The sequence below is a fragment of the Chrysoperla carnea genome, chromosome 1 (assembly GCF_905475395.1).
Source record: "Chrysoperla carnea chromosome 1, inChrCarn1.1, whole genome shotgun sequence".
Taxonomy (NCBI): Eukaryota; Metazoa; Arthropoda; class Insecta; order Neuroptera; family Chrysopidae; genus Chrysoperla; species Chrysoperla carnea.
Genome location: NC_058337.1, coordinates 106,544,253 through 106,563,576, shown reverse-complemented (window position 1 = coordinate 106,563,576; position 19,324 = coordinate 106,544,253). Strand labels below are relative to the sequence as shown.

The 19,324-nt window shown below is 28.0% G+C and overlaps 1 protein-coding gene across 1 annotated transcript in view; it reads right to left on the bottom strand.

Annotated features, from left to right (window-relative positions):
- Nucleotides 1-18,381, bottom strand: part of LOC123290881 — a 220,839-nt gene extending 202,458 nt beyond the window's left edge. The window contains exon 1 of the mRNA XM_044871236.1: nucleotides 18,177-18,381. Coding sequence (XP_044727171.1) covers nucleotides 18,177-18,221 — 45 coding nt within the window. The 5' untranslated portion in view covers nucleotides 18,222-18,381. The remainder of the gene's footprint in view (nucleotides 1-18,176) is intronic.
- Nucleotides 18,382-19,324: the final 943 nt, after the last annotated feature.

Genomic DNA, 19,324 nt, shown 5'->3' with positions numbered 1-19,324 from the left:
CATTGAGCTCGAAAACCTAGGTCAAGTTTAATCCCTGCGTAAGAAATGCGCCTACACACTCAACATTTTTTGCTTGAAGAATTTTTATCGATAAAACTTATTTTTCGATTTATATGTCAGCATAAAAAAACACCCGGCATATTATTTCTATAGCTTGCTTTTAGCAACGGGTACCGCACCGCAAATTTCCGTACGGGTCGAGTTAGTTTACGTATTATATGCAATACAATGCAATTATACAAACGAATATAACGTATTCAATAAAATATAAATAATATGATAGCTCTAGCTGTTATTATAAATGTGAATATTGAATGTATTCTCTGAATTTGTGCGTTCGTCTGTGTCAAACATAACTGGATTTATATTTATTTAATTGTAACAAACAAACAAACAAATAAACAATTCAAATTATTATTAGTATCATCCATCAAACATCAACATAAATAATTATATACAAATTTATTTATTATCATTCATTATCTTTATTGTACGGTACCGTTGACATATGATCGTAGTTTTAAACATACTATTTTACAAATTATAAATTAAATAAAAACTAGCTTGACCCGTTCTGTACTGTACCCGTTTCTAAAAGCAACAAATAACAAATTTCGTAGAAAAGTGATGAAAAAAGTCAAAAGTCCTTAAATATAATATTAGGAAATAATTGTATTAAAAATCGTGGCTTAGAGAAGTCGCTTAGACTTCTGTAACTAATACACGAGTAAGACCAGTGACAACCAAAAATACGAGTAGACAGAGAGATAAAATTTTTTTTCTACCTATCTCATTACTATTAGAGAACCTAGATAGGTAGAGGAGTCGTGTACTCGTCTCGCTTCCGCCTCTATGAGCAATGCGGATTTGCATAAAGAGACACACAATAAAGTTTATGGCACACAATAAAATTATAAGAATGGTGACTTCGACTTAAAATAACTCGCCCATGCCTAGTCTACAGTATTAGTAGAGCATCTGTAAAAATTAACATGTTTTGAGTATTATATGTCTAAAGTATTAAGAGAGTATCTGTAAAAAGTAACATGTTTGCCTAATAAACTTTTCGTTCAAATTATTTGTCTAGCGTTTTTTCCTAAGCGGTACATTTTTAGACCGTGAGTATATTTTTCGTCAAACCTAGACATAATAAGCTTGAAAATGAGAGGTGAATCATAGAATTTGATAAAGGAATAAGGAAGATAAGGATAGAACAGAAAAAAACTTCCTCGAGTAATCATATATAAATAAAATAAGTATTAATAAACAATTGACTGAGATAATTGTATTCGCACCGTGCGTGAGTTCTATTGGAGGCGTTTCCATGGTAACGATACACTAACTTAATTATAGAATTGTATGGATGCATATATAATTGTATGGATTGCATTTATGACACACATTGAAAATTTAATATTATTGTCTCACAAATTTAAATAAATAATTATGATAATTTACATTTGAAAAATAATATTTGTTCAATTAGATTTCTTATTTTCACAATTTTTAATGCATTAAGTTTAATTAATTCGTGTTTTCAATAATTTTAATTTGACATTTTCTATAAGATTAACATGTAAAGAACTGCAAATTAGTCATAACAGCCTCCTTTATCGCCAAAATTTTTCACTGGAAATGGTGGCATCGATTTCATGTCCCTACCATGACTACACACACAACGAATAGGCAAAATAATCTGTATAGGCAATGTTGAATATGAGTGCTTCATAAGTGAGTGATATTTCAACCATTAAGTCAGTCAATTGTTTGTTTTTACTTGTTTTAAACAGTTTGGCGAAGAGTTTCGTTGATATCTTTCATTCATGAAAGTTTTTGTCCTCCGAGACGGGCAGAGTTAAAAGGCGTTTGTTTATTATTTCTAGAAATTGAATGTTTACATAAAAACGATTATTAATGATTTTAGATGCTGTTTAAATTTGCAGTGTATTGTCCGATCAACCTTAAGTACAACAAAAAGTTTTGCTTTATGACAGTGTATTTGCAGTGTGTCCCTGTAATTTAGTTATAAGAAGGATATAACGTCTTACAAGTTGAAGAATTATGTTAATACCTTTATATATTATTTAAATCGATAAAGTCTAGTCTAACATGCCGTACCATTTAGTATGTTATAAAAATTAAATATTAATTTGATTCTAATAATTAACTGTAATTCTCGTAAAACATATTGTAATGTACGATGTTTAAATCTTACTGAATACTTAAGTAATACACTTAAATTAATAATAAACACACATATTGTAAGTAATTATACATTATTATTAGGGTAATATGTAATACCTGGGATCATTTTTAAAATCATTCTTAGTAAGATATCGCTATCTATGAGATCACATTTACATGAAAGTTTTACGTTCTTCATGTGCTCATCAAATTCTTTCATTTGATACCCATATCATGAGACTACATACAAAATAACATTTCAATCGAAACTAAACGTGTTTGCATAATTTCAGCTCAATCATGGTAGAATTAGACAAGGTATACTATTGCGCAAGTAAGGGTAGGGTGGGGCATTCTCTAACTCTAGGTAATCTCTCTCGCACGATACCCCAATCACCGCCATATTAATTATTTGTTTACGTTCGAGCTGTCAAGTTAGTCAATGTTTTGTTTACATATTTGCTAAGATGCAACAAGCTTAGATGGCGTCGACTGAGTGCGTGCGCGAACTGAACCAAAAATCGTCTTCCATCGATCATACCTGGTTTAATTCTAACATGAGCTCAATCACTTGAGGATAACTACTTTAAAATTTAGTTGCAAGATTTGGCCCGAACATACATGCATACAAATAAACATTGCCATTTAATTAAAGCTTGTAAAAACGGACTTAATCACATATAAATGAATATTTCCCTTGGTACTACACTCTTCCATATTATTACTAAAGATTGCTTAGGTACACAGATACACTCATGTATTTTATATGTTTAATATCCAGGATGTAACATGATTTACTATTTATTCATTGCGCATATCGGTTCAATTTATAATTTCATGAATTTAAGTAGTACCTCTACTGTGTACTGTTTGTTACGTAATAATAATCATTGTAGTTAATTATTTAGTTCATATATTACTCATTTGTACGATATACACAGTGTCGTATTACTTTAAACTTAATGAACGCAATCGTTATATCGATTAGAACGATTTTAAACTGCAATAAATTGTAATCAAGAGTAAGTTATTACGTATCGGTGTTTAAAATGTACGGGGGGTTTTTTAATAACTGGTGGTATTTATACGAAATTTGAGAAAACTGGCTGTTTGCATGTCTGTACATTAGTAATTCTGAAAATTTAATGTACTTATTTAAGAAGTCAAATACTTGTTTTATTGTTTAAAGAATTAACTATTATAGCTACTTTAACTCTATACTTTATGAATTAATTGTAATATTAGTTTAAAAAAGACATACTTCTGATTTAGTAGTTAACCCAATACAGTGCAACCTCGATATAACGAATCTGAAGGGAACCAGTAAATATTCGTTATATCAAGTAATTCGTTGAACTGAGGTTCGTTATGTTGAGGTTAGATTGGTCTAAAATTCGTTATAAAGAGGTAAAAGAATAGTTTTATTCACCTCAATATGTATTACGTACTTATACTAATAAATGATAACACATTTTTATCAAATTACTACATATGTATATGTATTTGCTATGTCATATTATTGGTAAAAACTTTATATAAAGGTTTTTTGTTGGTAAAATTCGTTAAATAGAGGTATGAATACTATTTCTTGATAGTTGAAAATTCGTTATATAGAGGTTGTACGCAAAGAATATTCGTAATGTAGAGGTATATTTTATATTGACTCTTATGGACAATTCAAGGGGATTACGAAAAATTCGTTAAATCGAGGAAATCGTTATATTGAGGTTCGTTATATTAAGGTTGCACTGTATATGGGTACATTATCCACAATTTATTTGATCAGGATATAACATAAAATTTCCTTGTAACTTACTTTAAATTATTTCTATTATGTTTAACTTCTGATAACTCACAACTCATTTTTTTAAATGAAAAACATAAATTTTGGACATAAAATACAAATTGACAGATTGTACAATATTTCTGCATATTCTCAAAATTCATGGCAAGCTGAATCGATTTAAAAAAATTTAGTTTCCTAGGTAACCTACAAGTCGGATTTGGGAGTAGTTTCTATTTGTTGCACCTTTTTTTTGTTTTACCTCTCTTAACATAGTTTCAAAAAATTTTCAATCATGAAGGGTCCTTCATATTTGCTTATGGACCTACTCGTAGAACAATAACAGAATATTTTAATAACGAATATTATTTAAATTAACTTTCATGTTAATAAATATAATATTATTAAAAAATTCCAGTATTTTATTTCTGACCTTTAATGCATTTTAATTAGAAAATGTTTCAAAAGTAAAATAATAAATAGTTTTTAATAAACAATTTGTTTCAACAAATTAACATTTTCATAATATACTCAAGTACAGAGGTGTATAAATAAAAAAAAAAATTGAAGTTACCCTAAAATTAAAAAAAATTAAAAGAATTATAATTTCTTCTTTCCCTCTAGACAGGTACTTTAAAGGTATATTTTGAAGACTCTGTACACAGGGTTTTCATTCCACGACATTTCTTCTTTCCTTCTAGAGCTAGACAGGTACTTTAAAGGTATATTTTGAAGACTCTGTACACAGGGTTTTCATTCCACGACATTTTATAAAATTGTTCAAAGCTTTGTTGAAGTATCGCATTAAATTCAAATAAAAAATAGATCAACATTCAGATGCGATTTACATATCGTACAAACAAACTTAAGGTTTTTTCCTTTCTACATTATTGTAAAAAAGTTTTGTATTCCATGCACGATAAGAAAATATAAGCTTGTAGTAAAATAATGTATAATTTTTATCTCTAATGTACTACCCAATTGTTTCTCATACAATATATAGTGTACGAACAGTTCTTTAAATTTCTGTTAATATAGATATCTCTCTTCAATCACAAAACTGTATAGTCGTTTCTGTTGAACAATAAAATTGATTAACTTTCTTAAATCTCAACAATGAAACGGTCAATAATATTTTATTTTATTTTATTTTTTCAACTCAGAACAATTACATTAATGTTCAGTTAGTTTTTTGAAAATTTCTGACAGTTAAGTTTTTCTAGAATTAAAAAAATTGTTAAAAACACAACCTTTTCTATGCTCTCAGTGTTAAGGCTTCGAACTTTATATAAGTTTATCTCGAGTTAAAGACGGTCAATCGACTTCAAATTTATGGTAATTGTATTATAATATCATTAATAGATATACAAAAATTTAAAATTTTCTGACACTATGTCCATGGCGAGACAACAACCTTAAGGTAATAGTTTGCAAATAAAAGTTTTTTTAAGTTGATTGCACTCTTAAAAAGTTACAAACATTATAAGGTCTTTGACTGACTGCTTCTATTCAAATAAAAGAGTATACCTATAACTATAAATAAAATGACTCATTTCATTTGCCTTTTTTCTTCTTAAGTTTTATACAGGGTGTCCTTCCTCAGCATAATGTTGTAAACATTTCAACATTTTAATTATGATTATTTGGAGTTAATTTGAACTATGTTTTTTCTATCCATTAAAAAGTTAAATGTTGAATGAGCATATAATTCAAATTTAAATTTTGTAGAATAACTCACAAAGCTTTTTTGAAGACAAGATTTTTATCGTAGGATTATTGCGATCTTTTTAACTTCCATAGTGCTTACTGCTTAATTCTCTGGAAGTCAAGAATGCATTACTTAGCACTTGGCAAACGAGTAAAATCACATAAATATGAAATAAATGCAGCATTTCACAGTAGACAAATACATTAAATCCAAAATGTATTCGTTGATAGCAATACAAAATATAGCCAAAAAGCTACAAATTTAAAAAAAAAATTTTGTTTCATCATAAGTAATTTTCACCAAAAAATTAAAAAGAAACAAAAACATATTGAAAATTTTTTTTTGCAATAAGCGAATCATTTTTAGTGAAGAGACAGCCTGTATGCTGAATAATCATTAATTTATTGCATACTGTTAAATTTTTATAAACTATTCATCAAAAATTATTAATAAAATTTATTAATAAATGTAAACAATTGATTTTATCTGTTAAAATTCTACATGTGATCTCAACTATTCATGACGTAACTTTTTCTATTTAATACATATTCAGTGTAAACTCCATACAACCTCTATGTACAGGCTAAAATACTAAAATGCAAAGCTAGTTATTTTGTTTGTTCTTTTAAAAAATGCGTGTATTTTGATGTCAACGAAACAAATTTAAGATAATTATTTAATTTTTGTAGGGTAAAAATTTTAGAAGATAAAAAGACGCCGTATGTAGAAAATTTGCAAATTGTTCGCTTTTCTTTTATTGTTTGAAAAAAAAACATTAGTTAATATTGTCGGATTATTTCCACAAATAGTGCTTTGAAAAATTGACTGATTGATAACAATGACCGAAAGTTTAGTTTGGGATGCAATTGTAAATACAATTTGGTGGGCCTTTAAATTAGCGGGGCGGGTGTCAACCCTCCTCTTCTTAGTCAAACCCCATTCTTGAAGGGGGGGAGGGGGTTTGCTGACAAGAATACAAATAACATATCTAAATCGAAAGATAATACATTTTTATGGTAAGCTTGCAGACCTGATTTCCCATAACTCCCACCATATTTCATATAAATACCTTTTTCTATTTAAATTAAAAATTTAATTAAAAAATATTTTTTAAAGCACAAACTTTTATTGTACTAAAAAGTAAAAAATAATTTTTTTCTATGAGACACTCATACTACACAACTATTATTTTACAACTATTTATAAAAGCTTGAGGCGCTCAGAATCAATTATTGATATTTTTAATTGAGTGCCTCCAGGTTATACGAAGAGCATACATGAGTGGCTCATAGAATTAATTATTTACTACTTTTTAGTATAATAAAAACTTGTTTATTGAAATTTATTTTTTATAACTTCTATTATTGCACACAATATGCACTTTCTTGGCCTTTATTTTGGTCTTCGATTTACAAGACGCCCGATCTCTATAGAGTTATTTTTTTTTTTATTCTGGAAATAATAGTACCTACGCAGGTAGGCTAAAACTCACAAAAACGCAGATGAGAAAGGTGGTGAAACTCTTAACAGGATACTATCGATTGAACTACCACCTTCATAACATAGGAATCTCAAATGACACCACTTGAAGGGTATGTATGGAGCATGATGAAACCTCCATACATGTTATTTGCACCTGCAGCAACTTGTAGGGTATCAGGCATAGAATGTTTTAGATACGAGACCTTGTATCCATCAATCCTAAAAGCATTCTCGACGCCTCTTAGAGACTCTGGACTCTCTGTGTGGCGTCTGGCTTCGATAGAATCCTATAACTTCATCTACTTAAAGTAGCGCAACTAATACTTCAAGACGTCTCGCATCAGGTGACAGGTTGTTCTCCAGAAGGATATAGAGGAGCCTTTGGTCTTAGTGCTAGAGACCCATTTGTGGTACCCCTCTTTTGTATTATTATTATAGTACCTACGTAGGTAGGTATATAACTAAATACTTGAATTAAGGTAGTACCTCCACGAAAGTGATATTTCAAGAATTTCTCAAAACTCAGAATATAAAATATTTAATTCATAATACACATGCTGTTAAAATTAGAAGATGATTTACCATGTCATACATGAGATATTAGCAATTAAAAGTGACGCAATTTGTACGTGTACATGGGAGAAGCGTATAAAAATACACAAATTTACAAATATTATATTTATTTATCAATGAATGACGTCCACCATCTCTATGAAAAACTAATATAATGTAGAATACTATATTTAGAAAATATATAAAAAAATAAAAATTATTTACCATATAGTTTCGATAAAAAACTTAAATAAATAACTCGTTTTAGCGATAATTTTTGTGTAGAGGATATAAAGACTAATGGTAAAGGTATATATCATAGTGTGTGTGTTTATATGTATAGGAGATACAGTAGTGAGGAACTACAGTCTTGTGAAAATAATATATGGTATATGTATAATAGTCATAGCACAGTTAATGCGCTGAATGATAGTATTAGTCCAAAACTTTTTGACTGGACTGTCGCGGAGGAACTACCTTAATATATTCATGCAAAAGAATATGCATATTATGTGTTATTAATATAAGTGTACGTATGTATGTGGTTGGTTGGTATACATATTTCACTTTCCCTTTGATAATATATGATTTTTCAAATGAATTATTATTTGTGTAAACAGATTGTAAAATCAGTCATTTTATTCAAATATGTAAATTACTTGAACTGGTTTTTATTTATTTTTTATGTAAACAATATTATTATTAAATTTTTATTTTTTGTTATAGTTCTTGAATGCAAATCAGCAATTAATATAATAAATATATATAAAATGTTGAAAAATAATTAAAAAATATTATATATATATTGTACAGAGAAATTATATGTACATGTTTTATTCTGGAGATCAGGATTTTTTATGAAATTTTATTGTTGTAAAGCCTGAGGATACTTTCTTAGTGAAATCTGCTTTTATTGTTGTTAGTTAAGGATGTATGAGCATGGTAGTGGGGGCACAAATTTAAAACATATATTTTTCCAATTTCGATGATAAATTATATTGTAACTTGACGATATAAAACGAAAAGTAACAACAAAAATTTTCGATATCTGAAAAAAAAAACAGTCTACATTACTGAAGTTATAACAAAATTCAACATCAAAGTTGAAAATAAAATAATTTTAACCCTAAATCTACCTTGCTCTTACATCACTTATATGGATAGAGACACTTGGTTTTTTCTTTTCTATGACATTGCTTATATGTTTACTTTCCATTAAAAGTTTTTTTTAGTTTGTTTTCATTCATTCCAAGTGAAAATTATCAAAAACTTTCAAAATATGTCGTTTCACTTCACAAGCAAACCAGACTGGCTCAGTTGTACGCTCACGAAATTATTTTTTCTTCCCATCACATTTAATCATTTACGTACTTTTTAGCAACCAAAATTTTTAAAATAGTCGAGATTATTCAGCTTACATTAATGTATACTCTGTGTCACAAAAAACGCACATTATAGTGTAGTATATACACTATGTAAAGACGTGCGTTTTTTTTTTTTTTTTTGGCACAGAGTATACACATATCATTTCTTAGTTTAAAACAACGGCCTGTGTCCACACGTGTTAACGGATAAAGAAACGTTGTACTAAATGGACTGTTATCTGTTCCTATATAAGGTAAAACTGAACTACATTAACGATATGCTTCGTTTACGTTTTAATTAATTCACATACATGATAGCTTAATTAGAATATGTGTTTAATTACAATGCGTATATATAATGTATAAAATAACTGTAACTATAAATGGACTCATCTACAAATGAAAGACCATGCTAAGTTAGAAAATTCATCGAAAAATTCTGATTTGTTTGTAACACTTACGTTAATGTCTTCAGTCAGAAAGGGACAAAATTATTCCATTTCGTAAAATAGAACAATATTTTTAAAAGATTCCAATATTTCTAGGAAAGGAGATAAAATTTGTGTTTGGAAAAGCAAAAAATACTAGACAAACCGCAGAAAAAACACGAAAGGATTACGCCCCTGGCGTAATCCTCGTCGTAATCTTCGGCTATTCACGTGTTCTATGATTTTACATTAATTTTTTGATTAATCTTCAATTCTGTACTTTCTTCGTCAGCACTCTATTCATCTTAATCAACAAATAATAATATTAGCTTGGGATCATTTCGAAGCCGAAAGGGGTCTACGATAACGAAAATAAGAATAGTCCATGAGAATCGAAATGGGTCTACGGTATTGTAAATAAGAATAGGGGGCCTATGAGAGTAAATCATTCTACAAACATACAATCACCGGACTCAGCGGGAAAAAAATTGGGTAAGGATGCTTAGAAAAGATGCAGGTTGTGGATGGGCGAAGGTTAATAGGTAAAGAAATTGTGATAATGATTGAACTTGGGATTATAAAAAAAAAGCAATGCCACGGGTAAGTTTTTTTAAAGGACGACCAACGAAATTAGGGAGGAAGGTAGATTACTAAAAAAATGATATGCAATTTTTTACGGGCTGTGCCGGAATTGCGTGGCAGGGGGTCTATCTTAATAATGAAAAACTGGCAAATGGTCTACGAGACAAAAAAGTTGGGGAACCACTGATCTTAAGGGATCACTTTTGGCTCCTATAATTATATAATAGCCCACTAATCTCATTTCTTACATAATTACTAAAACCTTTAAGTAAATAAAATTTTTAGCTAATGATTCAAAAAACATTCATCCTAAATGTAATAAATGAAGACATTTAGAGCAATTAAATTCCCCTCGTCCTTCTCTCTCCTAAAAATTCAATAATGATAGATTTTTAAAAACAAACAATAATTAACATCAGATAATCATAGTTCATAAATAAGCAATTATAAAATGATACATCGCGTGTTAATCATATTTTTTTATTTAAAAAATAAAATTCTAATATATTTGAAATTCTTGAAGAGAAATTTTCAACAAAAATTACTTCGCTAATGCCGCTACTTATTGTACGCAATATTTTGTGTGTTTTGCCTTCTGTTCAATTGTTTGTATAATTATGATAGACACATACAAATGGACAAACCTTACTTAGTTTTTGTAAAACGTGCCTTATAGATAAAATAATTCGATGAAAATTATGTGGAGCCATCCAAACAAGATCTTTAATAATAGCTCTAATAGACGGTGAACACATGATTTGATAAAAATTCTGTGACTAGTTTTACCTACCTTTTGGAGAATCAATTAAGATAAGTTTGTCAATAACAAAAATTGAAGTTTTAATCGTAAATCAAGTGTCGAAAATACATCGACTTTCTCATTTTCGACAGTTGAAACAATGGGCCAAAACTAGGCAGTTTGAAAATGTGGAAAGGGTTAAAAAATGAGTGTAATTGTTTAAAGAAGGGGTTGCAAGCTTTTGTTTGCTTTTTTCGGGATCTCTCGTTTTATATCATGTATATATGAAATATATATAGTATATTAAATTTAGTCCCAAGTTTGTAACGCTTAAAAAAATATATCCTAAGAAAAAAATTTTGGTATAGGTTCATAGAATCATCTAATTAATCCATTTTCGGTTGTCCGCCCGTCCGTTTGTCCGTCTGTGAACACGATAACTCTAAAACGAATAAAGCTATCAAGCGGAAATTTTTACAGCGTACTCAGGGCGGAAAAAGTAAGGCCGATTTCGTGAAGGAGCAACATAGGTCAATTGAGTCTTGGGTCCGTAAGACTCATTTTGTAAACCGTTAGAGATAGAACAAAAGTTTAAAAAGTTTCCTTGTCAAAAAATAAACAACTTTTGTTTGAAACATTTTTTTGTAAACATTAGATGCAAATTTTATAGTATGTATTAATATGGGATTATCAGTTATGTATGTGTGACATGTATATGTGTAATGTGATAGAGTAAGCAACACTGTCTATACATGGTATTTCAACAAATAACTCAGTCAATTGGTTTTGAAGAAATAACTTCCAAATTTTCTTTGCTTAGTCCACTGTTTTATTTATAAATTAATAATTTAAATTATTATTACAGACATGTTTCGTCTAAACTTAGACATTTTCAATGTGAAGTATAATTTAATGTTGATCGCTTTTTATACAGCAATTTTTTGTGACGTATTCATATGGAATGTGTACCAAAATTAACAAGTTTAATTTTTGTTTTCAAGAAACATTTACAAGGTGAAATACCTTTGTGTCAAATTAAGATAAAAATTGTTAAAATATTAAGAAATTAGATAACAATAGATAAAAATGATTAGAGTAGATAAAATATTTGCATAGAATAAATAACAGTTTTGAGAAGATAAAATTAAATAAAATAGATCACAGATAGGTTAAAATAGTTAAAAGAACAAATAAAAGAATAAATAAATCGATAAAAGAGTAAATAAAATAAATAGGTAAAAGAATAAATACAATAATAGATAAAAAGATAAAAAGAAGTTAAAAATCTATGATCTTTCTTTTTTATGTACCTAAACTCAATTTTAACGGAAAGATCATAGATTTTTAACTTCTTTTTATCTTTTTATCTATTATTGTATTTATTCTTTTACCTATTTATTTTATTTACTCTTTTATCGATTTATTAATAATTTAAATTATTAATTTATAAATAAAACAGTGGACTAAGCAAAGAAAATTTGGAAGTTATTTCTTCAAAACCTATTATGGAGTTCCACAAAGTAAAGCTCTCTACAATCAATTAACTCAGTCAATTGTTTGTTTCCACTTGTTTAATATATACAATTGACAATGGAAGCATAAAAAATGACTCCGAAACACTCAATTCAAGCCATGGTTAAAGGCCAGAATTTCTTTTTTCACCAAAATCACATTTATCAATTCTACAAAAAGAAGGTAAAACAAAAAAAAATCATTTTCTATTAAACCTCTTCGAGAAATCATACTTAAATGCAGTATACTAGAGCAGTCAGAGTGTGTCCAGGTTGTATATGTCGATGATAATTTATGATAAATATAGCAAGTAAGTAGTATAAAGATCCCACCTCTATTTTTACAATTATTATTATTAAAATGTCATTTATTTTAAATTATGTGATACAAGAGGGAGAGAAAAACATACAATAATTTATTGCGCAAAAAAATACTACAAATCTTATGATAATAATGTGAATCATAGTAATAAAGCATTTTCATAAATATAGGTATCAAGCAAAGTGTCATAGAATCATATACAAATTATTGGTAGCATCATAACTATATACACAGATGCTCTAAAAGACGTAACAAGTCTACTGGGAAAATCATTTTGTCATGCGATAACCGGTGGTTTAAAATAAAACTACGGTATCAGGCTTAAACTGGAAGATACAACAAGCGTTGAATAAATAGATATACATATATTAAGAGAAACCATAGTTATTTACAACAATACTTTTCAAATGTAAAAAGGAACTGTATAATAAAAATTAGCTTACTCTTTTAAAGGTCTGGTTGGTAATTCTATAGAGCAGGCATGGGCGAGTTATTTTAAGTCGAAATCACCATTTTTATAACTTTATTGTGTGTCATAAACTTAATTGTATGTCCCTTTATCCAAGACCGCATTGCTCATAAAGGAGGAAGCGAGACCGGTATTTATATTATTGTCTTGCTTTTTTTTTGGAGTACTTAATGGAAAGTCACTTTAATCTAGTTTATTTGATTACTTACGACGAATATTTTTTATAAGAATTGACCCTTAAATCGCTCGTCGCGTGTGACATTATCTTGGGGAGATAAAAAGATAGATTTTTTGCAATTTTTTTAAGGGGTACCCCTTTGAAAAAATCAAAAAACGCAAAAACAATTTTGTTTTGGAATTTGATGAAACTCGGTCGATGGGATAATTTTGATTCAAAAAGTATAAAAATCAGGTTAATTTAATAATTGGACCTATAGAAAGTTACAATGTCAGCGAGTATCCTGGGCAAAACTTCATTTTCAAAAAAGTGAAGAGTTCCCCACCAAAAAATTGAAATCCATAAAATTATGAACATAAGGGAGGAGAAGTGAGGGCTATAAATTGGTAGTCTTTGTTTTAAAAGGAAAAGTTGCCCAGCAAAAAGGGCGGGTATCTGTTTGTTATAGATAAAATTCATTTAAAATTATTTGGATTCCAACATAAAGAATCAAACAAAGTGGTTCATAAAAAGATATTCATTCATTGATTTTTTTTAAACACAAACAAAAAGTATAAATTTTTTTAAACAATATTCAAAAAAATTCTTTGTCTTTTGGTAAGTTTTTGATTTATTATCAATAATTAATAATAGCGTTAATTGTACACAAAATAATCATTTAAGTTTGTTTTATTAATTTCCTAGAAAATCTTGTGATACTTCAACTTATGTAACTTTTTTATGAACCACCTTGTTTTTATAATCTCTAATTATAATATTCGAAGGTAGTATTTATATCCAATATTATAATAAAACACAAAAAACAACTTCCAACAGTTGCACTATATTTTCAAACTATAATACTACCTTTACAATGTATACACAACAACCCAGGAAAAAATAAAATTAAGATTGACCTTGAGTCACGCTATGGAAATTTACTTGTGTTAAAAAAAAAATTATGTTCTAGTACATTCATAACACAACCTATTATTAGTACAATAAAATGAATTTTTTGAAAATAATTTAATTTAACATAAAGGTTTATTACTTTTATTTATCAATCATTTCACACCCATGCTTACAAACGCCGATGATAACTATAATTTGTACGAAGAAAATTGCATATACATAAAAACAAATACAAGGAACATAACTTTAGGTCTAGAACCTTTGTTATGTCCTCAACTATAAATTTATTTTCAGACCAGCAGTTACTCACCCGCTTCGCTGGACAATTTCAACTTTAAAATCAAAGACTATAGCGTTATATCCTTCATTTCCCTTGTCCGCGCTTATGCCCCCTTTTGTTCACAATTTCATAGGTTTTAATTTTGTGTTTTGATGAATAATGATAATAAAAATACAAAAGGCGTAATAAAATGAGCCTTAATTACAAATAACGAGCCCGTAATTTTATTCATTAATAAATTTCCGAAGGGATTGGAGCTATTTCTTTTGTACTGATGATTTCGTTAAATTTTAACGATCATTTTTGACATCTATTACGTAGAATCGATGTACATTCGAAGAAATTTCTTCCACTTCCCTCGGAAATTCACTATAATGAAAACATTACGTTCTTGGCTTTCGTTTTAATATTCTTAAGCCAAGAAAAACATTTTTTCTGCATAGGGTTGAAAACCTTCTTTTCGTTTAAAAACTTTTCTGTCTTAGCATTTGATTGTCTTAGTATATACATCACATTTTTGCCATATTAGGCAATCATTGTTATAGCCGCCAAAGGTATTGAGTACCGCTTATTATTAACTTAAAATAGTTTAGACAAAAACCAATTTTTTTCTTAATAATTTGATGATATTAATAGTGTTAATAATCTAAATGTATTTAATTAGTCTACAAAAATAAAATTTTTCAAGCGATTGTGAAATGAGAAATAATACAATCTCAATAATTCGGCACTTCAATAGACCGATACGTCCAATAATTCGGCACCACCCAGAAATCGAATTTTATTAAACATTAACAAAAAATATAATTTTCGTGCCAGTAATATTTATTTTGAAGTTTTCTATACAATCCAGTAATCCGAACATTCCAGTAATCCGAACATTCCTATGATCCGACACCCTCTGGTTTTTAATAGTGCCGGATTTGTGAGATTGTACTCATTATTTAAAAAAGAATTAGCAAAAAAATTAGAAATGAAAATCTTTTTTTATTGATTTGTTTAAAAGATAACTTTTGTGGTAGATATGAGTATTGAGTATATGTAAATACATTACGTCTTAGTATTATATACAGTGACAAGAACATATTTTTAGGAACTTAAAATGGTTGGTTACGATGCTTGAAATAAAATTAATTAACTTTATTCCGAGTATCGTGGTATTTATTTAAATAACTCTCAAGTCAACAATAAAAAAAACTATTAACAAAAAGAAAACCGACTTCAAAAGAAAAACTTTTTCAAAACAAATTAATATGCATTAAAAAGTAAAAAAATAACGATTAATAATATAATGTAGTTAAAATTATTGTTACTTTTGAAGTCGGTGTCAGACAAACTAATGTAGCAAACTGTACTGTCAGAGTTGTTTCCTTGGCTGACACCGACTCCAAAAATAACAATAATTTTAACTACATTATATTATTAATCGTTATTTTTTTACTTTTTAGTGCATATTAATTTGTTTTGGAAAAGTTTTTCTTTTGAAGTCGGTTTTCTTTTCGTAAAGTTTTTTTTATTTTGTGATTTTTATTGAATACACTAACTAATTTGTTACTAAAAAAAGAATCATCGAAATCGGTTGGCTTGATATTGAGTTATTCGTCCTCTTGTCATGCATACTTAATGCAAATTTAAGACTTTTATGGTTTTCTCATGGATGCCGTTATCAGAACTAGACCAAAATGAAATGAACAAACGGGAAATACCAGCTTTCAAACAGATAAAGAATCATCAAAATCGGTTCACAGAGGTAACAAACATTTAAAAAAAAATACAGTCGAGTTGATAACCTCCTCCGTTTTTGTTTGAAGTCGGTTAAAAATTCATTCTTGACTATAATGGTTAAACTATCTAAATAATTATTACTTTGCAATAACATCAAATTAATACATGAATCTGAAATTCTAAAATACTTATTAACATAAGTAATTATTACAAACTTTAATAAAATACCTTAATAAAAAAATCAATTATCTAGTATTTAATTTTGGCCATACTTCAAACAATAAAATGGTTTGTTTGCTATTATAAATAATAATTGCAATAACAATATTCCTATTTAAAAATATATAAGTAATGGTTGATCCAGTTAACGGTAACCATTGGATGATGTTAAATTTATATATAACAACTTCGTTGTCTATAACTGTTAAGTATATAAGAAAGAATATATTTATTGTATGTATGAAAAAAAAAGTATATTTTTATAATATATTATTTTAAATTCTTTTTTTTTAAATCCATAAGTCATACAGTTTTCGAGGTATAGTAGAATTTAGGTAAGTATTTGAAGCTATAGCTTATGTAAATAGTGATTTAAATTGAGTTTTCCAATTCACAAATCTTTATAATTTTATTAAGTGAATATTAAGTATAATCCATTTAGTATTAAAAATGATGTCAGCCAAATGTCCCCTCTAAACCTTCGACAGTAGTTTATCCGTTCGAAGTAATTTTCTATGACTTTTCGCAAGTTTCGCGGAGTTATTTCAGCTATAACTTGGAGGGTGTCAGTTTTAAGGTGCTCCAAAAATAATCCTGCTATAAGCCAATGAATAGTTTTCCATGAATAATGTTTTTGAACTTTGACTCTCTCTTAAATTTCTAAATAGATACGAGTTCAAACTCTTAGCCAATTCATTGCAATAGTTGGCCCAAGTTAAATTTTCATCCAGGATTACTCCCAGAAACTTCATACACGTGACATTTAGGATTGGTTCATTTGAGCGAAAGCCGGCAACGTTGACCTCGCCTAATCCTTGGGCAAGGCTAATAAATCAAAACTTGGATTTTCAGTCTTTGTCCAAACTTTGGCTCAAGAACTACTCTCTCTCTTGATTAATTCTCTCTATTAATTATCTAATTGATCAGGAGAGGGGGAGGTTCCAAAGGTCATGAAGGAAAGATACTTTTTTCTTGCTCAACCTAGGGAATGGCGGTTTTTTTAGTTTTCAATAGAGAATGAGCGCAGAGGCCAACAACCCTTATGACTTTTTTAAAAGTAATTTTCTCTGTTACTGAAATCAAGAAACCCAACTATCTAAGTCTAGCGGGAAAAAAGTGCCAAGATGATAGAAGGTTTATTTACAGTACTAATAGTAAAACCGAACGTTTATTATTTTATGGTTGATTTTTCGACGGATTTCCGAGTCCTGATTAATAATAAATACTAAAAAAATGCAGGCATTAACCTAATATAAAATTCGATTTCATCGAACAAATAAGAGAAATTCTACTATTTGAATAATCTAATATCTAGTTAAATTAATCATTTATTTAATTCAAATGCCAACGGGTACCCTTATAAGTAAGGTTAATAATTTATATACTAACTGTAAAAATCGTAATTAATTCTGAATCATAATTCGAGACGACAAAACAATGAATCATTTTGTTTCCAAAATCGATTTTGTTGAGTATACATATCAAATTTTTAAGCAGTTAATTCATTTGAGCACAAAAATCAAAACATTGAACTTTATCAGTCAAACTTGACAGTTCTAATCAGTCCAGCATTCTTTCGTTTGAGAATTCAAAATATGGCAATTATTATTTATAAATATTAATTATCTTACAAATTACTGATTAAACAAAAATTTATAAATAACAAGGTAACCGTTTATCACTCGTACCTGTTTAATAATTATCGTATTATTCAACTGTTTCATACAAAATGGAAGACTATTTTAAAAAACAAACTTACCGTAAATAAAAAAGGTGCTGTTTGCGAATAATAATCCCTGCTCATAATTTCATATAGAATAAACTGAAATACATTTCACAGAACAAAATTGAATAATAAATATCACAATTAAGTATTAAAAAATTTACATGACATTTTTATAACATGAAACTTCCAACCTAAAAAATAACCCAGCTGGTTCGAATATCAGTCGTACAAATATATTCAATTTATTAAAACACAACGATTTATTTTACAAATTAATTTATTTTAAAAAATGTAAAAGAAAATTATTTATAAAAAAAAACTGTTTTCACACTAAATTTTCACTAAACACTGAAATAATTCCTTTTAAAACTTATATTAAAAGTACACAATGTTGTAAAATCATTAACGTTCCATTAACGTAGGAAAACATTTTCTATTTAAATACTGTTCTAAAACTTTTCGTGGAAAAATAACACCAATTTTAAAATATTTTTCAAACTACATAATATGAATTAACCAAGTACTGTCTTGGTGTACTGTCATTCTCATATATTCTTTTTCTGTATAATCATAACATGTAATCCCCATGTTTCTGTACATTATAATAACAATACCGAGACTAAACGAACTTTACCGACCACTTAAGACAGATTGGCGCTAGTATACAATAATAGTTTCTTTTTTAATCTATACATTAAAACCCGCCATTTATGTTTAAAGTAATAGATAATATTATTGTAGTTTTTTATATTATTGCTTTTGAAACTTTTATTGGAAGAAATTAAATAGTTTTGTGTTAAAGAATATTTGTTTAAATTTAAATGTTTTAAATCTTTGTTAAACATCACATAACCCTACTTTGTTAAAACAAATGATAATAAAAAACTAATAATTAAAATTGACAAAAAGTGTAATAAAACCCAACAATGAAAGGGGCGATAATTTTCTTCCATGAAAATTAAAAAGATATCGCTAATTGTACTGATAATAAATTATTTTAATAAGTAATTAAAATCTGAAATATTGGAACTTCTTTTGAAGTTTTTTCTGGAAAATATAATTTTTATTAAATATTTCACTCAAATTTTGAGTGCACTTATTTGCTAACAGGAAAGTATTAATGATTGCCACTTTTGTGATTTTTTATCATTTATTAACATGTAAAACATTTATTACACAAA